We start from the raw sequence: 27,065 nt of genomic DNA on the forward strand, positions 1-27,065 counted from the left end.
AGGAGGGAGCTGGAGGGACCTCTTGTCCACAGCATTTTAGCCTGCAAATCTCTGGAGATTTCCTCCTAGAAGATTACTATTCAGGGCAACAAGGAAACTTGACTATACACAAAATAAAACAATTGAAAAAAACAGAAAAACATTTTTCTCCTGTCTTTCAGTTGTAAAAATTTTAATTGATCCTTACAACAATTGTATCTGAAATGTTTTAACTTACCAATGCGTATTTTTTTTTTAAATTCGTAGAATCTACTTAACAGAATATAATTTCCACTGACAACTTGGGCTTTGATCTTGCACACATTTACACATTATGCTCGTGAGTCGTCCCACTGAGTCACCTCATGAGTAAAGTTAAGCACATATATAAGTGTTTTCAGGATCATGTTTAATTTTAGAATTCCAAATAACTAGCAGGTAGAGTGTTCTAGTTTTCATTCCCCCCTCCCTCCCCATCTGTAAGCTTTTTGGAACAAGGACCGTATTTTATCTGTTTGTACAGGGACTTCTAACATATGGGGGTCCTCATCTTGGTTAGGGCTTGTTAGTCCTACTGTAATACAAGTAATAAATAATAACAGAATCTTGGTTTAAACTAGCTAAAACATTAATTGTAATTGTTGCAGGATTTTCTGGAGAAATCTTTCCCAGTTGAGGGTGGTTAGAGTTGGGGGGGAGGGCTGGTTGTTGTTTTTGTTTTTTGGCAGGTGGCAGGGGAAGGATGTTTCTGCATTTCTATTTCTGTTAGCCTAGCTACAGGCCTCAATTTGTTTCTCTGCAAAAAAAAAATCTTCTCTGAGTGGAGTCTCTTTTTTTTGTCCCAAATTTCTTGTAGAGACATTCATTATCTCTTTGTTAAAATTGAGATGCGGTTATGATATTTTGGAAGTTCTTTCGGTTTCAGAGCAGAGAGACCTGGAGCTTCTTTACACAAATACTTTGTTCGTGGCAGACTGGAGTATACATCAACCCTGTACTAGCCTGCCATACACTAAGGGTATGTCTACACTAAAGACTATTTCGAATCAACTTAAGTCGAATTTGTGGAATCGACCTTATGAAGTCGAATTTGTGTATCCACACTAAATACACTAATTCGACTGTGTGAGTCCACAGTAATGGGGCCAGCGTCGACTTTGGAAGCAGTGCACTGTGGGAAGCTATCCCACAGTTCCCGCACTCCCCGCTGCCCATTGGAATTCTGGGATTTTCCCCCAATGCATGCTGGGGGAAAAAATGTGTCGAGGGTGGTTTTGGGTAACTGTCATCATTGAACCATCAATCACGCCCTCTCTCCCTCCCTCCCCGAAAGCGCCTGCGGGCAATCTGTTCGTGCACTTTTCTGCTCAGTGACAGCGCGGGCGCCACAGCACTGCGAGCACGGAGCCCGCTGCAGTTATGGCCGTTGTCAACTCCTCGCACCTTATCATCCACCTCTTCCACAGTCAGCTGCTGAGAAATAGGGCTACTTTTCAATGGTGCTGCGAGCACTGGTGGGCCATGGGGGACGTTTTACCAACATCAACATCGGGTGGCCAGGCAAAGTTCATGACGTGCGTGTTTTCAGGAACTCTGCTCTGTTTAGATGCCTGCAGGAAGGTAGTTTCTTCCCAGACCACAAAATAACTCTTGGGGATGTGCAGATGCCTATAGTGATCGTCGGGGACCCAGCCTACCCGCTAATGCCCTGGCTCGTGAAGCCCTATGCAGGCGCCTTGCACAGCGACAAGGAACTCTTCAAGTACCAGCGAGCAGCGTGACCTGTGACTGTTCAGTTTCTTTACAGAGAAGCTGAACCTGCCCGTTTCTTTACCAAGTTACTGTTGACTAGCATCTGCAGTTACATATCCTGTCCACCCCGCTTCCCCCACTTCCAACACACGTTTAAAAATAAAATACATGTTCCACTGTAACTGTACAAAGGTTTCTTTATTGATGACTTTGCGTTAAAGGGTTGAAACTGGGACGCGGACTGTGCTGGGTAGGGTGTGCGGTGATGTAAAGACCGCCTCTAAACTCGAGGAATGACAGGCTCCTGCTCCCAGAGCAGTCTGCAGTGCCGGACTGGTTGTTTTAACGGAGCCTGCCATCCCTCCTTTTTGGGACTCTGTGTGCGGGGGCTATGTGGCCTTGCGGCGGGGGAGGACGGATACAGATTCCTCTGCTGCGTGGCTCTGTGGTCCAGGACAGGGACCATTGCATGAGATCTGTAACCACCATGCCCCGCTACAAAGTCACGTACCCCCCCACACACACACAGAACCTGCAAACCACCTCCCATACCGACCAGGGTGCCTACTGACTGCACTGTGTGTGTGACCTGCTGCTGATCCTGCCCCCGTGTCTGTACCCTGGTAAAGGTGATTGTCCTGTCCAATTACCAACCCCCTTCCCCCCCTTCAAACACAGTCTCCTCTAAAAGAACATGACGGAAACAGTAATTAACAGAAAAGTATTTTTTATTATCAACTAGACAGTTAGGGGATGAAACTGGGACAGGGGCTTGGGTGAGGCGGGAAGGAAAGGACTTCTCAAAATTTAGGGTATAAGAGCTTTTGGGTACTTGAACACTCTGCTGGGGTGCAGTGACAGTTTACACGGCCCCTGGCGCCCCTCCTTCTGGTTATTTTGGGTGAGGGGGTATGGGACTTTGTGGCGGGGGAGGGCGGTTGCAGATACACGGCAGGGGGGCTCTGTCCTCCTGCCTGCGGTCCTGCAGAACATGCACAAGGTGCCGGAGCGTGTCCGTTTGCTCCCTCATTAGTCCAAGCAGCGTTTGAGTCGCCTGCTTGTCTTCCTCACATCACCTCTCCTCCCGTTCGCTGTGTGAGCACTGGTACAGAGAGAGGGTCTCCCTCCACTGGCTCTGCTGGTCCGCCTCGTCTCGGGAGCACCTCATAAGTTCAGCGAACATCTCGTCCCGTGTCTTTTTCTTTCGCCGCCTAATCTTTGCCAGCCTCTGTGAGGGGGATGCTGTGGCAGGTCTGGAGACAGTCGAAGCTGTGTGATGGGAAAAAAGGAGTGAATTCCTTGCAAAGATAAATTTTTGCGAACAATGAACACAGTCTAGTCTGTCTCTGTGAATTCTGGGTTGAGATCCCAGTGCCTGATGGGGCAAAAACCATTTTCACGGGTGGTTCTGGGTAAATGTCGTCAGTCATCCCTTCCTCAGGGAAAGCAACGGCAGACAATCATTTCGAGCCCGTTTTCCCTGGATTGCCCTGGCAGATGCCACAGCGTGGCAACCATGGAGCCTGTTTTGTCTTTTGTGCCTGTCACCGTATGTGTACTAGATGCCGCTGACAGAGGCGGTCCAGCAGCGCTACACAGCAGCATGCTTTTGCTTTTGCATGACAGCAGAGATGATTACCAGCCATACTGTACCATCTACCATACCATAAATTGGTAATAAGATGATCATGGTTACCAGTCCTTTTGCACTGCACCATTTGCTGCTGTCATAAGTGCCCCTGGCTGAGATCAGCCAGGGGCGCAAAAGCCAAAATTGGGAATGACTCCCTGAGTCAATTCCTCCTTTTTGGTATCTAAAAATAGAATCAGTCCTGCCTAGAATATGGGCAAGTGTACTAGAGAACCACTGTATCAGAGAACCAGAGAGCACAGCTGCTCTGTGTCAGATCCTGCATAAATTATGAGCTGCATGCTATTCACAGGGGGTGCTCCTGCAACAACCCCACCTGTTCATTCCGTTCTTCCCCCAGCCTTCCTGGGCTACCATAGCATTGTCCCCCCACTTGTGTGATGAAGTAATAAAGAATGCAGGAATAAGACACAGTGACTTGTTAGTGAGAAATGAGTGGAAGGCAGCCTCCAGCTGCTATGATAGTCTAGACAGGACATTAAGGAGTGTGGAGGAGAGGAGCCCAGCATCCCTCTGCTAGTCCAGGGGCAATTGAATCTTTTCTTTACACATGAAGGGTGGGGGCTGATGGAGCTCAGCCCCCTGTTGCTATGATGAGGACGGTTACCAGCCATACTGCACCATCTACCAGGAAAAATTAGGAGCAGGCGCCCTTGATCGACCTCACTGATGCTAGTCGGCATGGTTACCAGTCCTTTTGCACTGCCCCATGTGCCAATAGGCTGATGATGACGATGGATATCAGTCATATTGTACCGTCAGTCACCCATGGCGTGGGGGGGAGCAAGGATATTGGTGTTGAGTGCTGCAGCATCGCATCTATCTGCAGCATTCAGTAAAGATAGGGTGACATGTAAAAGAGTCAACAGAGGATTGTTTTCCCTTTCACTTCTGGGGATGGGTGGGTGGGGGGGGGTGCGTAAATTGCCGAGCTATGCCCTGACCCACCGCGGACACTGTGTTTGACCCTAGAAGCATTTGGAGCTCAGCCAAGAATGCAAATGCTTTTCGGAGACAGCGGGAACTGTGGGATACCTTGCGTCCTCAGTCCCCCCTCCCTCCATGAGCGTCCATTTGATTCTTTGGCTTTCCGTTACGCTTGTCACGCAGCAGCGTGCTGAGTCTCTGCTACGCCGTCTGTCTGGAGATTTTTTAAAAATACTTTGGACCAGGCGTAACATTACAGTAATTCCCCTAATTAGATGCAGGAGTCTCCAAGCGAGATCACCCTGAGGACGGTCGCTGAAGGAGATAGAGAGCGCATGCTGCGTGAAAGCCAGCACAAACCAGGGGCCTATGCAGCCGTGCTCGGGGAGGCAATGCTCCCTGAGTACTTCGTGAAAGCCTGGCGCGGAAAAGTGTGCTACCACGGAAAACCCAATAAGGCAGCTCTCCCCAGGAACCTCCTGTGGAGGCTTTTCGATTCCCTCCTGGAGAGCTTCGTGGAGATCTCCCAGGATGATTTCTGTTCTATCCCCATATATATAGAGACCTCCTTTTCACATACTTCAGATTCCTGTTATATTAAGAATAAAAGTTTACATGTTTAAAGCACTTACCGACTGCTCCTTCCCCTGATTCAGGGTCCGGCTTTAACGGCCGGGGAGGGTTGGTAGGGGATCTCCGTGAGGGTGATGAAGAGATCCTGGCTGTCGGGGAAACCGGCGTTGTAAGCGCTGTCGCCTGCCTCATCCTCCACAAACCCTTCCTCATCTTCCCTGTCCGCGAACATCACCGAGGAACTGGCCGTCGACACTGTCCCATCGTCAGAGTCCACGGTCACTGGTGGGGCAGTGGTGGCAGGCTCCGTAGCGTCCGTTTGCCGCTTTGATTTTTTGGTAGCCTTGTCTGAGGTCCTTGATTTTCACGCGGCGCTGCGTTGCATCCCGTCTGTATCCTCTGTCTCTCATGGCTTTGGAGACCTTCTCGTAGGTCTTTGCGTTCCGTTTTTTGGAGCGCAGCTCCGAAAGCACAGACTCCTCGCCTCACACACCGATCAGATCCAAGAGTTCCCGGTCAGTCTATGCTGGGTCCCTCTTTCTATTCAGAGATTACATGAACTCCTCTGCTGGAGAGCTCTGCATCGCTGCCGGTGCTGCTGAGCTCGCCCCGATGTCCAACCACGAAATGAGATTCAAACTGTCCGGACAGGAAAAGGAATTCAAATTTTCCCGGGGCTTTTCCTGTGTGGCTGGTCAGAACATCGAAGCTCGGACTGCTGTCCAGAGCGTCAACAGAGTGGTGCACTGTGGGATAGCTCCCGGAGCTACTAAGTTCGATTTGCATCCACACCTAGCCTAATTCGACATAGCCATGTCGAATTTAGCGCTACTCCCCTCATCGGGGAGGAGTACAGAATTCGAACTAAAGAGCCCTCTATGTCGAATTAAATGGCTTCCTGGTGTGGACGGGTGCACGGTTAATTCAAATTAACGCTGCTAAATTCGAATTAAAGTCCTAGTGTAGACCAGGCCTAAGTGTCCATGTGGACATTGCTGCAGTGCACTAACATTTCCACAGTGCACTTTCACCTACTGCTTTGAAATGGGATTAAAGCTCGCTGTGGAACTCTTAGCATGGCAGTACTGTCTGAGTGGACACTTAGTGCAGGGCAGATTGTTATACCAAGAAAATAAAAAGCAGCAGGATCTTATTAAAGGGTATACAGCAATATACCACATTTGTTGTGAATACAGAAAGAAGCATAGTAAGCAGTCAGTTATAGCTATAACATTCCATTCAATTTCACATTCATTCACACATTCATTTATACACACACAGGTTCTGCAAGGTTGTTATCATAGTTACCAGCCTTAGAGTTGTTCGTGCCAAGCCACTGGCCAGGTGGCCTGGACGCAAGGAGGGAGCAGGGCCTTGTCAGATGCGCATCTGATGCTCCTGGAAGTTGGTTTGCAGAATCAGACCCAAAGTCCTCAGTCTTCAGGGTCTGTTTTTATAGGGATTTATCCTCTTACAAGTTTACAGGGTTTGCTTCATCATGCTGTGTTCATTTTTGACGTGATAATCAATCACTGTTCTCACATTTGAGGTGATAGTCAATCACGCAGATGGCACAGCAATGACGAAATGACAGTACGTTGCCATCTTGTTTCTTGGCTCTTCAGCCCCTCTGTCCCGAGAGCAAGTATGCCCTCTGGGTTATCAGGCTATCTCATCCACTGTATTCTTCAGCCTAACGGTCTTATTTTAAGTCTGGCACCTCAACCTTTAATCTTTCATTCCTCATTCAATCATACATACAGTCACACTCACACTCCAAGGTATATCCTGTCACATCTGCATTTTATCAGCTACCCATCCTTTAACATAATCATTCTAAAATCAGTGGGACATGGCAGACTTCAATAAGTCTATTTATCCCACTTGTTACATGTAAAAGGAAACAAACAAGATAAGCTTGCAAGAGTGGAGGGGGTTCACACATCTCATTCTGGAGTTCAGGAAAACAAAGTTGTACCAGCCATAAAGGACAGGTGTTATCTTGTTACTTTTCGAACAAACTCTTTGTCTCTGGATGTTTTTCTACAAGTAGCACAGACCTTGCAAACTGGCAGGCCTGTTTCAATTAGCACAAACTCAGCAGGTTGAGAGAGCAGGCTGACATATTTCTTTCTAATGGTCAGGCTAAATCCGGGGTCTGTTCGGGAATCATTCTTTCTTACTTTTTCTACAACATAAATTATGAATTATTACTTTTAATCCAACAAGATTAACACCCCAGCTTGCTGGAAACTAAGTGTTGTGTAGACAGGCCCTTGGATTGCTATATTTCCCTATGAATGCAGCCTTAATTAACTGATTATAAGGCCAGAAGGAATCACTGTCATCCTCTAGTGCAGCGGTCCCCACACTTTTCAGCATCGTGCTCCCCGTACCCCCGTCTGCAACCTGCACTCCCCCTGGGGACGGGGACAGGGATAAGGGGGCAGAGGCTGGGGCCACTGCTAGAGGCAGGTCTGAGGCAGGAGCAGGGCCAGGAATGGAGCCACGGCCAGGGGCCGAGGGTAGGGCTAGGGCTGGGTGCAGAGTTGCTGCTGGCCTGGGGTCAGGAGCCAATGCTGTGGGTGGGGACGGGAGCCTGGGTTGCAGCTGGGGGTGGGGCCAGAGCGGAGCGGGGCAGTGTGACACTTCCTCCCAACCCCCCATGGGGGCTGGCCTGGGCTCCGCTGCACCCCCTAAATGTTCCTGCCCCACAGTTTGGGGGCCTCTGCTCTAGTGTCTGATCACTTGCATAAAATACCATCTATAGAATTTCCCTGATTCAGTTTTTGTTTGAACTGGAGCATATCCTTTAGAAAAACATCCAATCTTAATTTTAAAATTGCCAGTGAAGGAGAATCTACCACACCCTTGGCAAGTTCTTCCAGTGGTTAATTAACCTCACTGTTAAAAACTTGAATTTGTCCAGCTTCAATTTCCAGCCATTAGATATTGTTATACCTTGTATGCCCATTACCAAATATTTGGTCTAAAAGCATTCAAGTTTGTCAAGTTGATGCTTCATCATGTCTTGTATTTTTGCATGTGTCTCATAACTCTGAGTCTTAACTTAAGACTAACAGAGTAAATACTGGAGTGCTGTTAACGCAATCTTGTAAGATGAATTTCTAATCTGATTTTTTGTTATGCAGCATCACTCTCCGTAGAACTTCAGAGTAGGAGAGGTTCACTAATTTAAAAACAAACATGAAAATATCTTCCTATTTTAAGGTCTGCTCCAAAGTAAGTGGAAAATGGAAATGGTAAAGGGATACCACATATAGGGATATCCCATCTATATCTAGTATTTTGGGAATGTATAAGTTCTTCTTTTTAGTAAAAATGTAACCAAGTGATGGGTCTTTCTAAAGATGTGACCAACTCCCATTACTTATGTGAAGCTTGATTCAAAGCTCATTGAAGCCAGTAGAAGTCTTTTTCACTGACTTCAGTGAACTTTGGATCAGGCCTGTTTTTGCTGAAATCTGCTTCAGTGAATCTGAATACCTTTCATGAACTGGAGAACAATATCACTTTATTAAAATATAGTCTCACAGTACATGGCAGCTCTACAGAACCAGCATTGGATAAGTAATTTTACATTTAAAAAAACCCTGAAATAAGAATTAAAAGGATGGGAGTAGGATACAGTGGACCAGTAGTTTAGGAAATACAGTATTTTATAGTAAAGGCTCCTCCTTCACACATGCGCGTTTTTTTTTTTTTTTAAAAGATACATTTTATATTGGAAGAAGAGATTCACGGAGCAGCCCATCACAGATTTCTGTAGTGTGATAAGAACAAATTCAGAAGCTCCAATAGGTAAGTGCGCTCCTTATCTTCACTGCTCATTTCCTTACCTGATACACTGTGGCCTATATTACAGACTCAGTCCTTTAAAATAGTGAGCAATCGGGCACCAGTCCACCAAAGTACTTAAGTATGTGCTTAACTTTAACCACATGTGTAAGCTCCTACCTATTCAGTTCAGCACTTACGTGCATGCTTAGGTCCACTGACTTCAGTGGGATTTAAATATGCGCTTAAATGCTCGGCTGAATAGGAGTGAGCCTAAGTACATGCTTGAGTGTTTTGCTGGATCTGGGCCAGAGTGCTCCGCAACTTCCAGGATCAAGCCCTGGAAGCAGCTCTGCAAAGGTTGCTCAGATACCGGTTGTGTGAATGGGAGGCACAGTTCTCACAGAGCTGCCCCAATGTGCAGGGAAGCACACCCACTGAACTACTTCTGCTCTGCACATCCTGCCTCTATGGCCAACTCTTATTCACAGTTGGGTCATGGCCTCACTTCTTCTCCCACTCTGTGGGAAGTATCAGAGGGGTAGCCATGTTAGTCTGGATCTGTAAAAGCAGCAAAGAGTCCTGTGGCACCTAATAGACTAACAGACGTATTGGAGCATGAGCTTTTGTGGGTGAATACCCACTTCATCAGATGCATTCTGTGGGAAGAATTGCCACAGGAGGAACTATTCAGTGCGCTAAGAGTGCCAAGACGGCATTTGTGTCTGGCCTCTGCAAAAGATCATCTAAAGCGCCGGGATGAACACTGTGGTCAACAGCTCTGCTTCTCTGGCACCATGGAACATTCTGTCTGGGCAGGAGACAGATCATTCTCAGGGGCCAATCCTAGGCTGTTGAATGAGCTCGCTCAGAAACTAAGGACCATCACAAACCTGACCACCTCTCTCTCCCAGTTCAGGTCAAACTTCTTCAGCCTTGTTTTCTCTAATATAAACTCATAGCAATGTGTATATAAAAATAAAACACTATTTCCCCCCACACACGCACACACAGTTCTCTTTCTGGTGAGCGAAAGAGAGCGAGAGAGCTAACCACACATTGCAGATTTTAGTTGCATCATTAAATACACAACTAGAACATGTTCGGCTACGACAGTGACAAGGGCAATATAAGAACCTATATACAACAGAGGGGGCACAAGAAAGTGCAAGGGCTATGCACATTCTGGCCTTATATAAATCGACTGGTGGTGTAAATGGCTGCAAGTCCATTTATATTAATGAGATTTTACATAGCTATGCTTGGCTTTGACCCACAAATAACTCCAGCAGTGTAAAAAAACCTGTAGTTCTCTTAAAATGAAAATTACATTAATTTTTAAAATATTTAACTGAAACAGTCTAATTCTTTCTGAGGCTGGGGGAAAAAATAAAGGTTGAGCATGTTACAGGGCAGAATATATTGTGACAGGGTCAGGCCAGATGGCTACAAGAGAGTGGTCGAAGGTAGATACATTAGCTCCAAGTTAAGCAAGTCCCTTTTCCCTGGGTAAGATAACAGGGACTATTCCAGAACACTCAGGAACTTTCTAGAACCAATTAAGGCAGGCAGGCTAATTAGGACACCTGTAGCCAATTGGGAAGTTACTAGACTTAATTAAGGCTAATCAGGACACCTGGTATAAAAAGGCTCTCACTCCAGTTAGTGCTGTATGCGTAAGGGAGTGACGAGATATGCTGCTGGATGACTGAGGAGTACAAGCATTAACAGACATCAGGAGGAAGGTCCTGTGATGAGGACAAAGGAGGTGTTGGGAGGAGGGCATGGGGAGCCCAGGGAATTGTAGCTGTCGTGTAGCTGTTCCAGAAGGCACTCTAGACTGCTGCAGTCCACAGGGCCCTGGGCTGGAACCTGGGGTAGAGGGCGGGCCCGGGTTCCCCCCAAAACCTCCCAACTCCTGGTCAGACACAGGAAGATCTCTGAGGCTAGCAAAATCCGCCAATAAGCGCAGGCCCCACCAAGGTAGAGGAGGAACTTTATCACAATATGCAAACCAGCTGCAAATGTCTCCTTTACCTTTATTTCCTAATCTCTTAACAGAGGAACAGGACAATTATTTTCTTTTATGTGATGTTTTACCAGAAGACAGATTACTAAGAGAACAGCTCCAGCAAAAGAGACTGGTAAGTAATTATTTTGAGGACTAAGTACCTTAAGAACTGAAACGACATAATGTAAAATCAAATATGTACATTTGTATGGACTTAGAGGAAGGCATTTTATGCTAAACTGCAGAGATTAATCTTGATTTTAGCTTGTTTCCCTGATAGCCAGTTTTAAAAAACAACAAAACACATTTTCTTGGAGTAGTTTTACCTGCAGGCTGTATGTCAGTGTTCTACTCCAGTGGGAAGAATTCCCAGAGCAAAAGAAGAGCTGAATGTGCTGAATAATTTTTCCTTGCAAGAATGTGCCATGCATTAGCACAAACTTTCCTGTGTGTAATAATAATACACCAATCCTGTGGTTTAAAAAATGGGAATAGCAGAATGGCATTTTGAGGGTTTACAAAGGCCAAATCCTCTTGCTAGCCACCCACCCCACCCTACCCAGTAGCTTTGGCTTGGCAGATGAGAGGGAAGCTGTAACTTTTCTTAGCCACTCTGCAGAGCTACATTAGCCCACTGATTGAAGAAAGGTAATAATAATTGGAGAGATACCAATCTCCTAGAACTGGAAGGGACCTCGAAAGGTCATCGAGTCCAGCCCCTGCCTTCACTAGCAGGACCAATTTTTGCCCCAGATCCCTAAGTGGCCTCCTCAAGGATTGAACTCACAACCCTGGGTTTAGCAGGCCGATGCTCAAACCACTGAGCTAGCCCTCCCCTGTGCTCTGTAGTCCAATGCACCCCACCGTCACTTGAGTGCACACCAGAAGATTGGGCCGCAGTGAATCCTCTGGGCCTATGGAATATGTGTATCCCTGGCACAGTACTCCAAATCCTCCTTTCACTCCCGCCCCCTCCCCCCCACACACACACTAGCTTCACTGCCAGGGGTTCTCTGTGCCTTCAGAGGAGGAAGCAGGAATTGCCCTAAAATGTGAAATCTTCATTGCTGTGTACATCTTGTGGAAATGCTGTGATAGTACCAGTGGGTGGGTAGATGGGGAAGGGGAAACGGGCAGTAAATCCATTGGTCCCTACCCTGCTTCTCTTCTGATCTGTCCCCAGAACCTGGGTACACTGAATTGTAAATTCTTTGGGGCAGGGTCCATGTCTTCCAGCGTGTGTTCACACTGCTTACGTACAATAAGGTCCACTCCCAATCAGGGCCTTTGTGCGATACCACAATAAAAATAGCCCAGGGAGTCTGCAGAACAGAGCTAGGCTGCGCGTGGGGTTTGGGGTTTATTTGCGTCAGGCCCACACCAGCTCATCTGCAATTAGGGACTTCCTCGGCTGCAGCCAGGAGTGCAGGATTTGGCCCAAAGCAAACATTGCATTTATCAAAGGTTAACCGTGAAGTTTAAAAAAAAATTTTAAATGTTTGTGCCCTTTACTGCTGTTTTACGAAACTTAAAGAATCCATAATTTTTTCTGCCCTTTTCTGAATGTTAGAAATGTCAGATCCTGACTTTCCTCTTTTTATTGGAAAAATGAGGCTGAAACCAGAGCTGCAGCCACAGTTGAGGCTAAGAAAGTCACAGCTCAGGTTTCAGCAATAGAGGCTTCCAGTTTTTCACTTCCCTTTGCTGCAATCTGAGTGTTGATTTGCAAGTCAAACAGTTATTTTGCTTTGCGAAGCCCTCTGCCCCTGAACAAATCCAGCAATTAAGGGTCAGCTGGCAAACAGGTTTGTGTGGAGTTCTACAAAAGAAAAGATACTAATATGGCTTCCGATGATTTCCCTTGCTTCTGAATTCAAACCTTCTGTCTAAAAGGGTTTGTCCACGATAGGATAAAAGTTGTTTTTAAGATATATTAGCTAATACATTTTATTTAACATATTTTAAAACTCTAGTGTAGATAGGGCAAGTTGTATTGTGACATATAAGTTGGGCATTGAATCCTATGGAGGGTTAAATATCACTTTTTATCTTAGTGTGATCAAAAAACCGCAAGTGGTTGCTGCTAGCAATACTTACTGTTCTTCACTCAGTATCTCAAGGATTGCCTCCAGCATTTCCTTGCTTTAGCCTGATCTCTCCTGATCTTTGCAATCACTGGGTCGCTGACAACACTGTCATGTCTTCCAAGACTCCACTTCCATTTTATAGCTATGCCACATCTTTGGTGGTCACACCAAATCCTGCACTCCAGCCTTGCCCATGCTCATCCCTCACATGGCACCCTCAAATGCCTCTGCGAGCAGCTAGCGTCTTAGAATCATAGAACTGGAAGGGACCTTGAGAGGTCATCTCGTACAGTCCCCTGCACTCAAGGCAGAACTAAGTATTATCTAGACCATTCCTGACAGGTTTTTTTTCCAACCTGCTCTTAAAAATCCCCAATTCCACAACTTCCCTAAGCAATTTATTCCAGTGCTTAACCACTCTGACAGTTAGGAAGTTTTTCCTAATGTTCAGCCTAAGCCTCCCTTGCTGCAATTTAACCCCGCTGCTGCTTGTCCTATTCTCAGAGGTTAAGAAAAAAAAATTTTCTCCGTCCTCCTTCTAACAACCTTTTATGTACTTGAAAACTGTTATCATGTCCCCTCTCAGTTTTCTCTTCTCCAGACTAAACAAACCCAATTTTTCCAATCTTCCCTCGTAAGTCATGTTTTCTAGACCTTTAATCATTTTTGCTGCTCTCTTCTGCACTTTCTCCAATTTGTCCACATCTTTCCTGAAATGTGGTGCCCAGAGCTGGACACAATACTCCAGCTGAGGCCTAATCAGCGTGGAGTAGAGCAGAAGAATTACTTCTCGTGTCTTTGCTTACAGTACTCCTGCTAATACATCCCAGAGTGATGTTTGCTTTTTTTGCAACAGCGTTACACTGTTGACTCTCACATTTAGCTTGTGATCCACTATGACCCCCAGATCCCTTTCCGCAGTATTCCTTCCTAGGCAATCATTTCCCATTTCGTATGTGTGCAACTGCTTGTTCCTTCCTAAGGGTACGTCTACAGTATGAAATTAATTCCAAGTTATTTTATTCGAATTTCCTGAATCGAGATCATACATTCGATGTTGTGTCCCCACTAAAGCGCGTGAATTTGGCAGAGTGCCACAGTACTGAGGCTAGCATCGAATGGCAGAGCGTTGCACTGTGGCAGCTATCCCACAGTTCCCGCAGTCTCGGCTGCCCATTGGAATTGGTGGTTAAGCTCCCAGTGCATGATGGGGCAAAAACATTCTTGCGAGTTTTTCTGGGGGGGGCGTCACTCGCTCCTCTCTCCGTGAAAGCTACGGCAGACACCATGCTGCCAGCAGACGGTGCAGCACGGTGCACTGCCTGTCTCCTGGTATGTTGAATCCACTTCGAATGTCCTCTCCTCTTTCTATCTACTCTTTCATCTTACCATTTCTCGGCCATCGTGAACAGAACCACACAGCTTCCACCGCAAACTCTGCTCACGTTTCCACTGCAAACTCTGCTGTCACCGCTTTTTCCATGTTGTCAGTCCTGGGCTCCTGTGGAAGCTACAGAAGGCAACAATTCCCTGCTGTTTCTCAGCCATCGTGAACAGAGCCACACAGACAATCTGGAGAAAGCGGCGGAAGCTGTCCTGGGCTCCCGTGGAAGCTACAGAAGACAACCATTTACCACCTTTTATCGACCATCTTGACCCGAACAACTAATTTTGCGCCCTTTTTCAAGGATTACCCGTGCAGGTGCCATTGCACGGCAAACATGGAGCCCGCTCAGATCTCTGCTGCAGTTTTGACCATTGTAAATACCTCCTGCATTATCCAGCAGTATGTTCAGTACCTGCAAAACCGGGCAAGGACGTGACGACAGTGCGATTACTATACTGATGAGGACATGGACACAGATGTTCCTAGATGCACGGCATGTGGCGATTGGGAGATCATGGTGGCATTGGGCTAGGTTCATGCTGTGGAACGCCGATTCTGGGCCCAGGAAACAAGCACAGAGTGATGGGATCGCATAGTGTTGCAGGTCTGGGATGATTCCCAGTGGCTGCGAAACTTTCGTATGCATAGGGCCACTTTCATGGAACTTTGTGACTTGCTGGCCCCTGCCCTAAAGCGCAAAGACACCATAATGAGAGCAGCCCTGACCATTGAGAAGCGAGTGGCTATAGCACTGTGGAAGCTTGCAATGCCCAACAGCTCGGTCAGTTGAGAATCAGTTTGGAGTGGGCAAATCTACTGTAGGGGCTGCTGTGCGGCAAGTAGCCAACGCAATCATTGAGCAGCTGCTATCAAGGGTAGTGACTTTGGGAAATGTGCAGACCACTGTGCATGGCTTTAATGCGCTGGGGTTCCCTAACTGCAGTGGGGCGATAGACGGAATGCATATCCCCATCTTGGCCCCGGCATACCGTGGCGGCCAGTAACTAAACCGCGAGGGGTACTTTTTCCATGGTGCTGCAAGCACTGGTGAATCACAAGGTACGTTTCACCGACATCATCGTGGGATGGCCGGGAAAGGTGCATGACGCTCGCATCTTCAGGAACTCTGGTCTGTTTGAACAGCCGCAGGAAGGGACTTACTTCCCAGACCAGAAAATTACTGTTGGAGATGTTGAAATGCCTATAGTTATCCTCGGGGACCCAGCCTACCCCTTAATGCCATGGCTCATGAAGCCATACACAGGCACCCTGGACAGTAGTGTAAGAGCAGTTCAACTATAGGCTGAGCAAGTGCAGTATGGTGGTGGAGTGTGCTTTTCGACGTTTGAAAGGGTGCTGGCACAGTTTACTGACTTGATTAGATCTCAGCACAACCAATATTCCAATTGTAATTGCTGCTTGTTGTGTGCTCCACAATATCTGAGAGAGTAAGGGAGAGACTTTTATGGCGGGGTGGGAGGTTGAGGCAACTCGCCTGGCTGCCAATTTCGCACAGCCAAACAGGGTGATTAGAAGAGTGCAGCAGGGCGCGCTGTACATCAGAGAAGCTTTGAAAGCCAGTTTCATGACTGGCCAGGGTACGGTGTGACAGTCGTGTTTGTTTCTCTTGAAGTTACCTGCACCCTATATAGGTGAAAGGAAATAAAGTCAAAATTGTTTAAAAACTGTTCTTTATTATTTGATGCAGAACACATTGAGAGCAATTATAAGGTAGACTTGAGGGTGGGGGAGGTAGGGTGATGGAGGAAGAGTGAAGGACAAGTCCAGAAACTAAATCAAAGGTTCGCATATGCCAGCTTTCTGGTGCTTGGGCGATCATCTGGGGTTGAGTGTGTGGGTCCCCATAGCCTCCCCCCTCATGTTCTCGGGCATCTGGGTGAGGAGGCTATGGAACTTGGGGAGGAGGGATTTTGATTATACAGGGGCTGCAGCAGAAGTCTGTGGTCTTGCTGTTTTTCCCGCATTAGATCCACCATACAGCGGAGCATGTCAGTTTGCTCCCCCTTGAGCTTGACCATAGCATCCTGCCTGCTCTCATCACGCGTCTCCCTCCTGTTTTCATGTTCCTGTAATGCTTTATGGGACTCCGCAATTGTTTGCGTCTATGCATTCAGCTGGGCCCTATCAGTGCGGGAGGACTGCATGAGCTCGGCGAAAATGTCGTCCCAGGTTTGTTTTTTCCGCCTTATAATCTGGGCTAGCCTCTGGGATGGAGTAGATAGGGGCCACGTTGAAACATTTGCACCAGTGGGAGGAGAAAAGGAGAGGGTAGTATTTTAAAAAATACATTGCAGAGAACAAAGGGGGCACTTTGGTATGAGTAAGCCATCAGACACAGCTGGGCAACAGAATTAATCTTGCAGGCAGCCCCTAGGGGCACGCAGCGTTCTGCTTCTTCTGCATTCATTTCAATGCTTTCAAACTGCTAGGCCCTCTTTCCCACAGCAAGCAATGCCTGGTGGGTTTACGATATAAAAGGAGGGCCTGCGGGCTCTCTGGGATGATCACTGCACACAACAACACCCCACAGCTCCGGTCAGGCTCAGAGCAGGGATGAGCCATTTACTGTAAACGCGAACAACCCAGCGTGGCTGGGTTCCCCCCTCTCGCCCCCCACTGCGTGGCTCCAGTCAGGCTCTCACTCACCAGAAGTACCTTCTCCAGGGTCATGGAACAGAAGCCTGCCTTGGGAGTGAAGAGAGGCTATTGGATCCAGCGTTAAGATTAGTTCCTGGCTAGGGGGGAAAACGGATTCCCCACTTGCCACCTGTGCACTGTCGTCGTCCTCCTCTTCGTCCTCCAGTGTCTCTTCCTCCTCACTCCATGCAACTCCCCCCTTGCAGGTGTCCACGGACAGTGGTGGGGTAGTGGTGGCATCACCCCCCATAATTGCATGGAGCTCACGGTCAAAGTGCAATGTGTGGGGCTGTGACCCAGAGCGCCCGTTTGCCTCCCAGGCTTTTTGGTACGCTTGCCTGAGCTTGATTTTTGTACGACACTGCTCTGTGTCCCTGGAGTAGCCTCTTTCCGTCATGGCCCTGGAGACTTTAGCGTAGGCAATTGCGTTTCTTTTTTTGGAACATAGTTCTGCCATAACAGACTCATCTCCCCAGCATGCGACGAGATCCAGTACCTCCCATTCGGACCATGCTGGGGCTCCTCTGCGAATCCGGGACTGCGTGATCTCCTGTGGTGGTGGACTCTGCATGGTCTCCTGTGATGGACTGTGCTGATGGTCACCTGTGCTGATGGTGACCAAACAGGAAATGAAATTCAAAAGTTCCCAAGGCTTTTCCTGCCCACTTGGCTAGTGCATTGGAGTTGAGAGTATTGACCAGAGTGGTCACAAGGGCACATCCTGGGATAGCTCCCGGAGGCCAATAACATCGATTTGTGTCCACAATATCTTTAACCCAGGATTGTGATCTCGATTTAAACACTACTCCACTTGCCGAGGTGGAGTACAGAAATCGAATTAAAGAGCCCTTTAAATCAAAAAACCCATTTGGTCATCAGGACGGAATCATTTTTTTTCGAAATAACTCAGCTAATTCCGAAATAACAGGCTAGTGTAGACCAGGCCTAAGTGAAGTACTTTGCATTTGTCCTTATTGAATTTCATCCTATTTACTTCAGACCATTTCTCCAGTTTGTCCAGATCATTTTTAATTTTAATCCTATCCTCCAAAGCACTTGCAACCCCACCCAGTTTGGTATCGTCCGCAAACTTTGTGTACTCTCTATGCCATTATCTAAATCATTGATGAAGATATTAAACAGAACCGGACTCAGAACCGACCCTGCAGGACCCTACTTATGCCCTTCCAGCATGACTGTGAAACACTGATAACGACAGTGTCGGAATGATTTTCCAACCAGTTATGCACCCACCTTATAGTAGCTCCATCTAGGTTGTATTTCCCTAGTTTGTTTATGAGAAGGTCATGCGAGACAGTATCAAAAGCCTTACTAAAGTCAAGATATACCACATCTACCACTTCCACCCTATCCACAAGGCTTGTTACCCAGTCAAAGAAAGCTATCACGTTTGTTTGACACGTTGTGTTCTTGACAAATCCATGCTGTTACTTATCACCTCATTATCTTCTAGATGTTTGCAAATTGATTTCCTAATTATTTGTTCTGTTCCTGGAAAGATAATGGACGTTAAACTGACTGGTCTGTAATTTCCTGGGTTGTCCTTATTTCCCTTTTTATAGATAGGCACTATAGTTGCCCTGTTCCAGTCTTCTGGAATGTCTCCCATCTTCCATGATCTTTCAGAGATAATTGCTAATGGCTCAGATATCTCCTCAGTCAGCTCCTTGACTAGACTCAGTCTAGGATGCATTTCATCAGGCTCTGGTGATTTGAAGACATCTTACTTGTCTAAGTAATTTTTGACTTGTTCTTTCCCTATTTTAGACTCTGATCCTACCTCATTTTCACTGGCATTCATTATGTTAGATCGCCACCAACCTTCTTGGTGAAAACTGAAACAAAGAAGTCATTAAGCACCTCTGCCATTTCCACATTTTCTGTTGTTGTTGTCTTTCCCCTCTCATTGAATAACAGGCCTACTCTGTCCTTGTCTTGATCGCTTGTAGCTCTTATACTTGAAATGCATAATTGCAGTTTCCTTTTAAATTGGTGGCAAGTTGGGAATCATGTGAAAAACTGGTAGGCTTGAGTGTTCAGAAGTCCCTCTGCCCTTCTCCCAGTAGTCTACCAAATACTGTCTCCCTCCTTATGGAGTTTGGCTACTCTGGACATCAAACAAGCTATGAGGCTGACCTCTAATATGCTGGCAGATAGCCAGATCCTCTCTGTTGCCTCTCTTGACCGTCCTTAGCTATGTTTATGAGCTCAATAACAATTTCTCTCAGCTAATCAAATTCCTTTGTTGTTTGCTGAGCATTCTCGAGCAGGTTTTTTTCATGCCTGCTATCATTAGTTAAGCAACTCCTGTTCTGGATCACTTTGTGAAGTATGTTTGAAAACTTGCAGTTGGCAACTTCTCTGTATGGCTGTTTTTAAACTATTAGTAGAGAGTCCCAAATCTGAGAGTGGAGCTGCTCTTTCTCACACTCCCCATAAATGCTCAGGCCGAGGTTTTCTCGCTTTCCATGACAGGGGCTCTCAAAATCTGAAGTTGATCTGATTTTGTTTGCCTGTAACGTTGGTACGGATGGATCTTAACTGATGATTTGAAGATGAGGGGAGATGTTTTGTGTACAGTTATTAGCAGGTTGTTTCAAGCTCATGGGACAGCATGGAGTGATGTGGGGGAAAAGAGACATAGTGACTAGTAAGGAGGAGGGGCTTGGGCTGGATGCAGAGATTGTCTCATACAACTATGCTAATGAAAGCTGAGATGTAGGCCAGCGACTGCAAGTTTGCATAGTGTTATGCTTTTTATATTTATAATTTTGAGCATTTTATATTTCCAGCTTTGTAGCCCTCTCTTCTCTCTCCACCAGTCATAAACACAATATATGATTCAAAGCACATTCTGCTGAAACTGTAGACAGAGGGCTGAATTCTGTTCTGTTACTCAGTATTTACACCAATGCAACAGGGAATACAATGTAGCCTGATGTTACGAATACCTGCCAATTAATTTTCTCTGCCAGACTGGTGGAGAATGGCTGACTATTATTGCATCCCATCTCACCAATCCTAATCTGTGCCTTAAAGTACTACAGCAGTGCACTCTTATTCATTAAGTGTAAAACGTGCAGTAGACGGGCCGCACTCACCCCTGCGGCGCCTCCTGCTGGTGACTCCAGGAATTAGCTCGTTCCAGCCCTGGAGCGCCCTCTGCAGGCTGGTGATCCACCTGTCCTCAGGCCCCCTGTATCCCTCCCAGGGCCCGGTGCCCTCTTACATGGGGTGCTGCCTCCTAGCAGTAACCCCTTTCTCTCTGGGTTTCCCTCTCTCAGGGAACCCCCACCCTCTATCCCCACCTTGCCTCAGTGTATGGCTACTGCCAGTCATTGTCTAGCCCCATGTCCTGGGGCAGACTGCTGTATCAGCCTATTCATCACTGGCAAGGAGGGTTTGGACCCGCTGCCTTGGCCTACCCCTTCGTGGGCTGCCCTCTGCAACTCCCAGTACCTTTTAGCCCAATGCTAGGCCACAGCCTGGGGCTTTCCAGGCTGGAGCTCCCCAGCAAATCAGCCTGTCCCCAGCCCTGCTCCACTCAGGTACCCGGTCTCTAGCTCCCTGCAGCCAGGCCCTTCTCTCTCTGAAGGCAGAGAGAGACTGTCTGTGCTTCTGGCTTCTCTGGCCTTTTATAGGGGCCAGCTGTGGCCCAGTTTGGGGCATGGCCTCACCTGCAGCCACTCCCTCAATCAGCCCAGCCTTGAGAGCAGCCACTCTCAAGCCCTGCCAGGCCACTTTTAAACCCCTCAGGGCAGGAGCAGGGGTCCACCCTGCTACACGTGCCAATAACTTCTTGTTGCCGTCTCTGCATTTTTTTTAACTAGAAGCTGTTTTACATAGTTCATTTGCTTGTAGCAATAGACAGCTAGTTTCTCTGAGTAGTCTGCAGTGAAATGTAACTGTTATTTAAACAGAAAGCCACTAGACATAGAGGTACTTGGTGAGTTTGTGAGAGATCTGCTGGGGGATCTTGATTTAAAATATGTATTCTTCCTGTGAAGATTTTAATCACTATTCTTTAGGGCCAGATTCTGCCACCCTTGCTAATCTTGAGCGGTACCTTTTTCTTCAAGCAGACACATGGATATCAATAGTCTATTCAAGGAGTAAATTTACTTCCCATTGTAAGTAAGGGTGACAGAATATAAGCTCTTCAGAGCACTCACTTTTATGCATTTGTATTGTGCCTAGCATAATGGGGCTCTGTTGCTGACTTGGGTGTTTAAGTGCTATCAAGCTATCTATAACAACCACATAATAGCTTTCTCCTCTGTGAGAAACATGGTATATTTAAACAAATGGACTTCAAAATAATTTCCCAGTAAGGGTGGCACTTTTTACAATAAGAACTTGTTCCATGACAACTAACTATATACTGTACACTGACCAATAGCTGTCTGGTGTTGCAAGCTTCCAGAGTTCAATTGCCACTCACTTGTCCAGTGTGAATGCACTTGTCATTCTAATGTGCCTGCACAGGAGGTGCTGGGGCAGGCTCGGCACACAGATCCAGGAATGTGGCCTTTCGCATCCAAAAGTTCTGCAGCCACTGCTTGTCATCCCAGATCTGCATTACAGTGTGATCCCACTCATCAGCACTCCATTCTGAGGCCCAGAAGCTGCGGTCCACTATGTGGAGCTGCTCCTTGATGCCAGGAGCAACCTGGCATTTTTATTCACTGTCCATTAGCATCCAGTCATTGTCGCCGAACATCTCCTCCTCACACACCCGATTATAGTTGAAGTTCCACAAATACAGAAGAATTGAGCGTCCTGTATTAGCAATCAATAAAATAATGCTGAGCTCTGAAGGGTGCATGCTGCTGTCAGAGACATAATGGAGACTGAAAAGTGGCTCCTGGAACTATGAGAATTTAAAAATGGCACAAAAATTACAGAATGGAACAAACACTATGGAATAGAGAATGTGGTATTCTGGAAACTTGACTCCTACTTTTCTGAAATCCCTGGGTGAATTGCTGGTAATCCACAAAGCACTGCAAAAATGTCCCACAAAGCATTGTGCTGGATGGCGGCATGGGACTCACAGGCATATCTACCCATGGTGCACTGCATTTTCCCTCAACACAGCCACTCATGGTGAACACTCACGGCGCCAGCCAAGAGTGCATATACCCAAGCAATATACAGAAGTTGGCAGCTTTCGCTGACAGCTTACATCATCCAAACTTTCAAAGTGGACGTGGCCTCAGTCTAGAGAGAAACTGATTGAGGGGCCATATCTAGTTACATGTGACGGGCTAGAACTTGCAAGATTCAGAGCAATCTGGCCCCACTCCAAGAAAACTTTTATGCATATGCTCAACAGTAGAACTGTTCGTGCCTAAGTGTTTTGCTGGATCAGGGCCGGAGTGCTCCTTGCAGGATCAAGCCCTATAACAGTAATAACACCTCTACCCTCCTATGGGCTTTACAAAGGAGGATAAGTATTGTTATTTTATTAACTGGGAAACAGAAAAACAGAGTGGTCTTAATGGGGAAGAACCAGGAACAGCCTCCATTCCTTTGCTTTAACCACAACTGTAGAAATTGGGTAGTCTAGGGGATAGGATGCTCGACTGAGACTCAGAAAACAGCTGAATTCTTACTCTATTCACAAATTCCTTGTGTGACCTAGCCCTACTGAGTGTACCCTGTCCCTCAATTCCCCATCTGTAACAATGGGGATAAAATCCTCCCCTATCTCTCAGAGAGGCTGTGAAGATAAAATCCATTAATGATTGTAATTTGCTCAGACTCTATAATGATAAGGTATTTTACGTTTTTAGACAGACCTTCTGTCCCCTATTCCCAATGCTTGTCAAGATCTGTTTTTCAGAATTTCTGAAGCTCTTTCTTTAGAATTTTGAGGCTTTCAATGCTATCCTCAAGAACTAAGAAGGAGAGTATAAGAAGACACATGTTTTTTCATTAGTCTGAGCCTTCTGTCTTTTCTAATTCAACAATTCCTAGAGCTTTTGTTAAGGTCAGGTCTATTGCAGTTGAGCTACATGGAAAAGTCATTCATTCATAGACCTGCTGTAAGCTGCTAGCCATACAAAAGCTATTTTAAGTGCTTCTGGGAGAAGCTGATAATTCCTACCAAAACAATGCTGCCAAGAAGAGAAACACTTGCAATTTCTCAGACTCCCTTGGGAGACTGCAGTTTTTATGCCAGAGACTCTGAACTTCTCACAACCTCAACTGGAGCATCATGTAAGAGTGACATTTTCTAACCTCCAAGTTTCACATTTCTTCTCAGTGATCAAATTTCTTTTGTATTCCCAATTTAATATAATGGTGCAATTGAAGACTTTTGCCCTGGTCTCTGCAGTTATATGCTATTATCCTGATCCTTTCCATTTAAATGGAAAGTGGACATTAGCTTATAATCTGGTTGAATTTTTCCATATTGGCAGATCAGCATTATAGAGAGCAATATGTAGTAGGAGCTTTAGGAAGGTTTTTCATGAAGACCAAGAAAAGAGGGAAGTGGAAGTGGAACTGAAAATGTTGATTGGCAACTTTTGAATACATTAGCTTCTTTGTTAAAGGTGATTTTTAGATGTTCTATGTCACTTGCATCTTTCTTTTACCTATAGCCTCCTTGTTTGTAGATGATGAGGGAAACATATCCAGGAATTTTCCTATGCATAGACTGAGAAGGTCAGAGCATAAAAGGTTTCTATCAGCTTAAGTCACATTTCTGCTGTCACTGTTGTCTTATTTGTATGACGCTAATTTTCAAACACCACACTCGGGATCACCGCCTCATTGTGCTAGTCTCAGTATAAACACATAGTTCAAAGAATTTACTATCTAAAAATGTTTACTTTTGTCTGAAATTTTTTACGTTTCTTACAAGCTACATGTAGGATTGCAGTCACAAAGAGATTAGAAAAAATTCTTTGTCCAATTTAACATTGCATTTGATAGCACTTTGCGTGTATATCTGTTTGTCCTATAATTATTTACTCAGTTCTCCATGTTGTTTGTGTGGGTCTTTCCCTCAGCAACAGAGGAGAGAGGCAGTTTAAAAATCATAAAAAATGGCTGGGGGACTTGGGGATGTTATTTTTAACTCATATTTTGAAATTGACTAGATTGCAGATTGACATTGTCCCTTTAATACAACGTACTGACAAAGAGGAAGAGGGACTCCATTAAAATCCATATGTTTGCCATTTGGCATGTGGGCTTGGCATTTATATTGTAAATTAATTGCCTGAAAATAATAATTCTGGTTTTGACGTCTTGGACTCTACCCATTTCTGTCTGTGCTTGAAATCTTTATTCATTCTTATTTCTTGTAGTTTTGTAACTTCCATTTATTTTGTCATCTGTTCTCTCCTGTTTTCCTCCAGTAACTTCGATTGCCCAAACATTCTTCATCACTCTGACATGATAGTGTACTTAAATTGTCTTGGAACATTCTTCTAAATTTCTAAAATATTTTGTTTACTTCTGTTTGTAGTACTCATATTTAATTTCAGAAATATATTTTTAAAAGTTAGAACTGTCTCAAAACTTAATGCAGCTGGTGAAATGAATTACTGCGCCAATGCGTTTCCTCATAACCTGAGTTCAAACCTTGGCTTTTGTCACAAGTTTAAAAACAAAACAAAAAAAAGTCGTTCTTCATGCAGATCACAGAACTGCTACACAGTTTGGTACAATCACTATTCTCTATTCAGCAGAATCCCAGGACTGTACAAACAGGGTGCATTGGCAGAATTGTAGGGAAATCTTGCACAATTCCTTGTTCTCACTATACATGACTCAAGCCAGTGCTATTAATCCCTCACCTTTGTAAGCACTAAACTCACTTATCAGCTTTAAAAGTAACTTTCTAACCATGAATAATAAAAGAAAATGATAAAGTGAATACTTTGGATGATTTGAATAAGATTTTTAAAAACTCCATCGAGTGAAATATCAAAACAGTGTTGCTGTCACTCTAAATCAAATGAGGCTAATGGCAAGGATAGTCAAGCCTCACTTTTCCAATGTGTTCCTTTAACCCCATAACTACTAGTAGGAACTCAGACTACTTTTATGATAGCTGTTTGTATTAAAAATGTCCTCACCTTGTCTGTGCTTATGTTAGGACATTGAGGATCAAATTTAAATTAAGCATAAACATATACAACGCCATTGCACCTATTTACACCAGGTCTAAATTTGGGCCTTAAGGTAAAACCAGTTAATATGTTCCTTGATAGATCATTTAACCAGCTGAGGAAAAAAATCTCATTGTCAATGGTATTTCTTTCCATCTAATCTGTACTGGATTATTTGAGTTTCAGAGCTTCTCTGGATTGTACGCTACCATTATGTATACTGTTGAAATCTTTCTAACTTTCAAGATTCAGCTGCATATTCTCATTATTGTGCATTAACGATTAAGATATGACATGATACAGTAATCCAAAAAATAACATTTCTTGGTGGAATGATTTTAGCTAGACTTTCTTTCTTTATCTATTTTTTTTTTAAGGTTGAGTATTCAAATACTTTTTCTATTTATGCAGAGAGAGATTCTGGAGCAACAACACCGTGAAAGAAATGATACAAGCTTTCATAGCATGTGTATGTTTTGCGATAAAGAATTCACAGGAAACAGGTTTGTAGTTTCAGTGTATTTACTATTGTTTTCCTCTTAATTAACTGTGCATTGACTTTGTCCTATGGTCACTGTTTTTAAAATATCCTCAAGCCAGCTCAGTGGCATAACAGTAGGGCTCTGGAACCGGGGAAGGATTCTGATGTGATTCTTGGAACCAGACTTCTGTATACTATACTGTAAAGAGCTGGAAGTGTTGTTTAGCCCAGGGATTGGGAGTCTTTGAAATGGTCTTACACCAGATCTGACAAGCTAAATATCAGCATTTGAAGGGATCGTCATCTAATAATCCTCAGATGGAAGTTGAAAGTCATTTTGTCTAGCTGCATGGGAATATATAAAAGAAGGAAATATGAATCATCATATTAGAATGTGGAACTGCTAATGAAAGGTGGAAGGACTTTAACAAGTCCTCTGCATGAAATCTTAAAATTAAATGGAAATCCTCCCTAAATATTTTGAAAAGATGGTGATGAAAAAATAAATACAGCTGACCTTTCAAGGAAGTTCCCTAGTAGGGAGCATCTTGAGTAATTTCTTCCATTCCAAAGAGGTAGTGCCTGATTCCGATTTACACCAAGGCCCCATTACATCACAATGAATTTTTGGGTGCATTACAGAAGAAACTTGAGAAGTGTATATACAGTCAAACCTCGCAATAACGTGCCCCGCCATAACGCAAAATCACATATAACGCGATCACAGGTTGGCTCCCCTTTAAGGTAGAATACAGTAGGGTACTGTACCAATGGTCCCCCACACCATGGCAGGGGAGAGAAGCTGCAGCCCCGCACCTGCTGGGGACAGAGAATTCCGAGGCTGCTGGCGCCGGTGCTCTCTGTCCCCAGCAGGCATGGGGCCCCAGCTTCTCTCTGGCTTCTCCGGGGCTGCCGGGGCCAGTGCTCTCTGTCCCCGGCAGGCGCGGGGCCGCGGCTTCTCTCCAGCTTCAAAAGAAGCCGCGGCCCCGCCCCTGCCAGGGACAGAGAGCACCGGCACCCGGAGCTGGAGTTCTCTGTCCCCGGCAGGTGGGGAACCGCAGCTCCTTTTGAAGCTGGAGAGAAGCCGCGGCCCCGTGCCTGCCAGGGACAGAGAGCGCCAGCACCCGCAGCCCCGGAGTTCTCTGTCTCCAGCAGGCCGGGGGCCACAGTTCCTCTCCCCTGCTGGGCACTAGGCACCAGGAGCACTAGGCGGCGCACATCAATGCACCGCTTTGGGGATCACTGAAAAACTGACTGGTTTGAAATACTGCGACCCTGCATTTAGCAGGATGGAATTTTTTGGACCCCAAAGGTCGCATTATAGCGGGGTTTCACTGTAGTATTTTTGAAAATACAGCCTTAAATTTTTTGTTAGATAACCAGCAGAGAGCACGCTGAGAAATGGCCTCTTATCATGTTTCTCAAAACACCTGTACACGTTAGTAGATAAACTGTAATAATAATATGGGTCAAAAATAAAATTGAGTTGTAGTTTTCATTTAGTGGCTCAGATTTCATGCATGTGAACTAAGTAATTGAAGTGTTACTGAAGCATGGAGTAGGGCTGAAATTAAAATTTTCTACTTCAGTAAGTCAAACTAATTCCATCCCTAC

The 27,065-nt window shown here is 45.5% G+C and overlaps 1 protein-coding gene and 1 long non-coding RNA gene across 4 annotated transcripts in view; one reads left to right on the forward strand and one right to left on the reverse strand.

The window, feature by feature from the left end:
- ZNF277 (zinc finger protein 277) overlaps positions 1-27,065 on the forward strand; it is an 86,492-nt gene that overhangs the window by 36,684 nt on the left and 22,743 nt on the right. For all 3 annotated transcript variants that reach the window (XM_039507054.1, XM_039507037.1, XM_039507045.1), the window contains exons 3-5: positions 8,616-8,704; positions 10,742-10,824; positions 25,382-25,473. In XM_039507054.1, the coding sequence (XP_039362988.1) occupies positions 8,616-8,704; positions 10,742-10,824; positions 25,382-25,473 (264 nt within the window). The remainder of the gene's footprint in view (positions 1-8,615; positions 8,705-10,741; positions 10,825-25,381; positions 25,474-27,065) is intronic.
- The window catches only part of LOC120386973, a 40,713-nt gene continuing 39,161 nt past the window's right edge, over positions 25,514-27,065 (reverse strand). The window contains exon 3 of the long non-coding RNA XR_005589989.1: positions 25,514-25,796. This is a non-coding gene — a long non-coding RNA (uncharacterized LOC120386973). The remainder of the gene's footprint in view (positions 25,797-27,065) is intronic.

Source organism: Mauremys reevesii, linkage group 1 (assembly GCF_016161935.1).
Source record: "Mauremys reevesii isolate NIE-2019 linkage group 1, ASM1616193v1, whole genome shotgun sequence".
NCBI lineage: Eukaryota > Metazoa > Chordata > Testudines > Geoemydidae > Mauremys > Mauremys reevesii.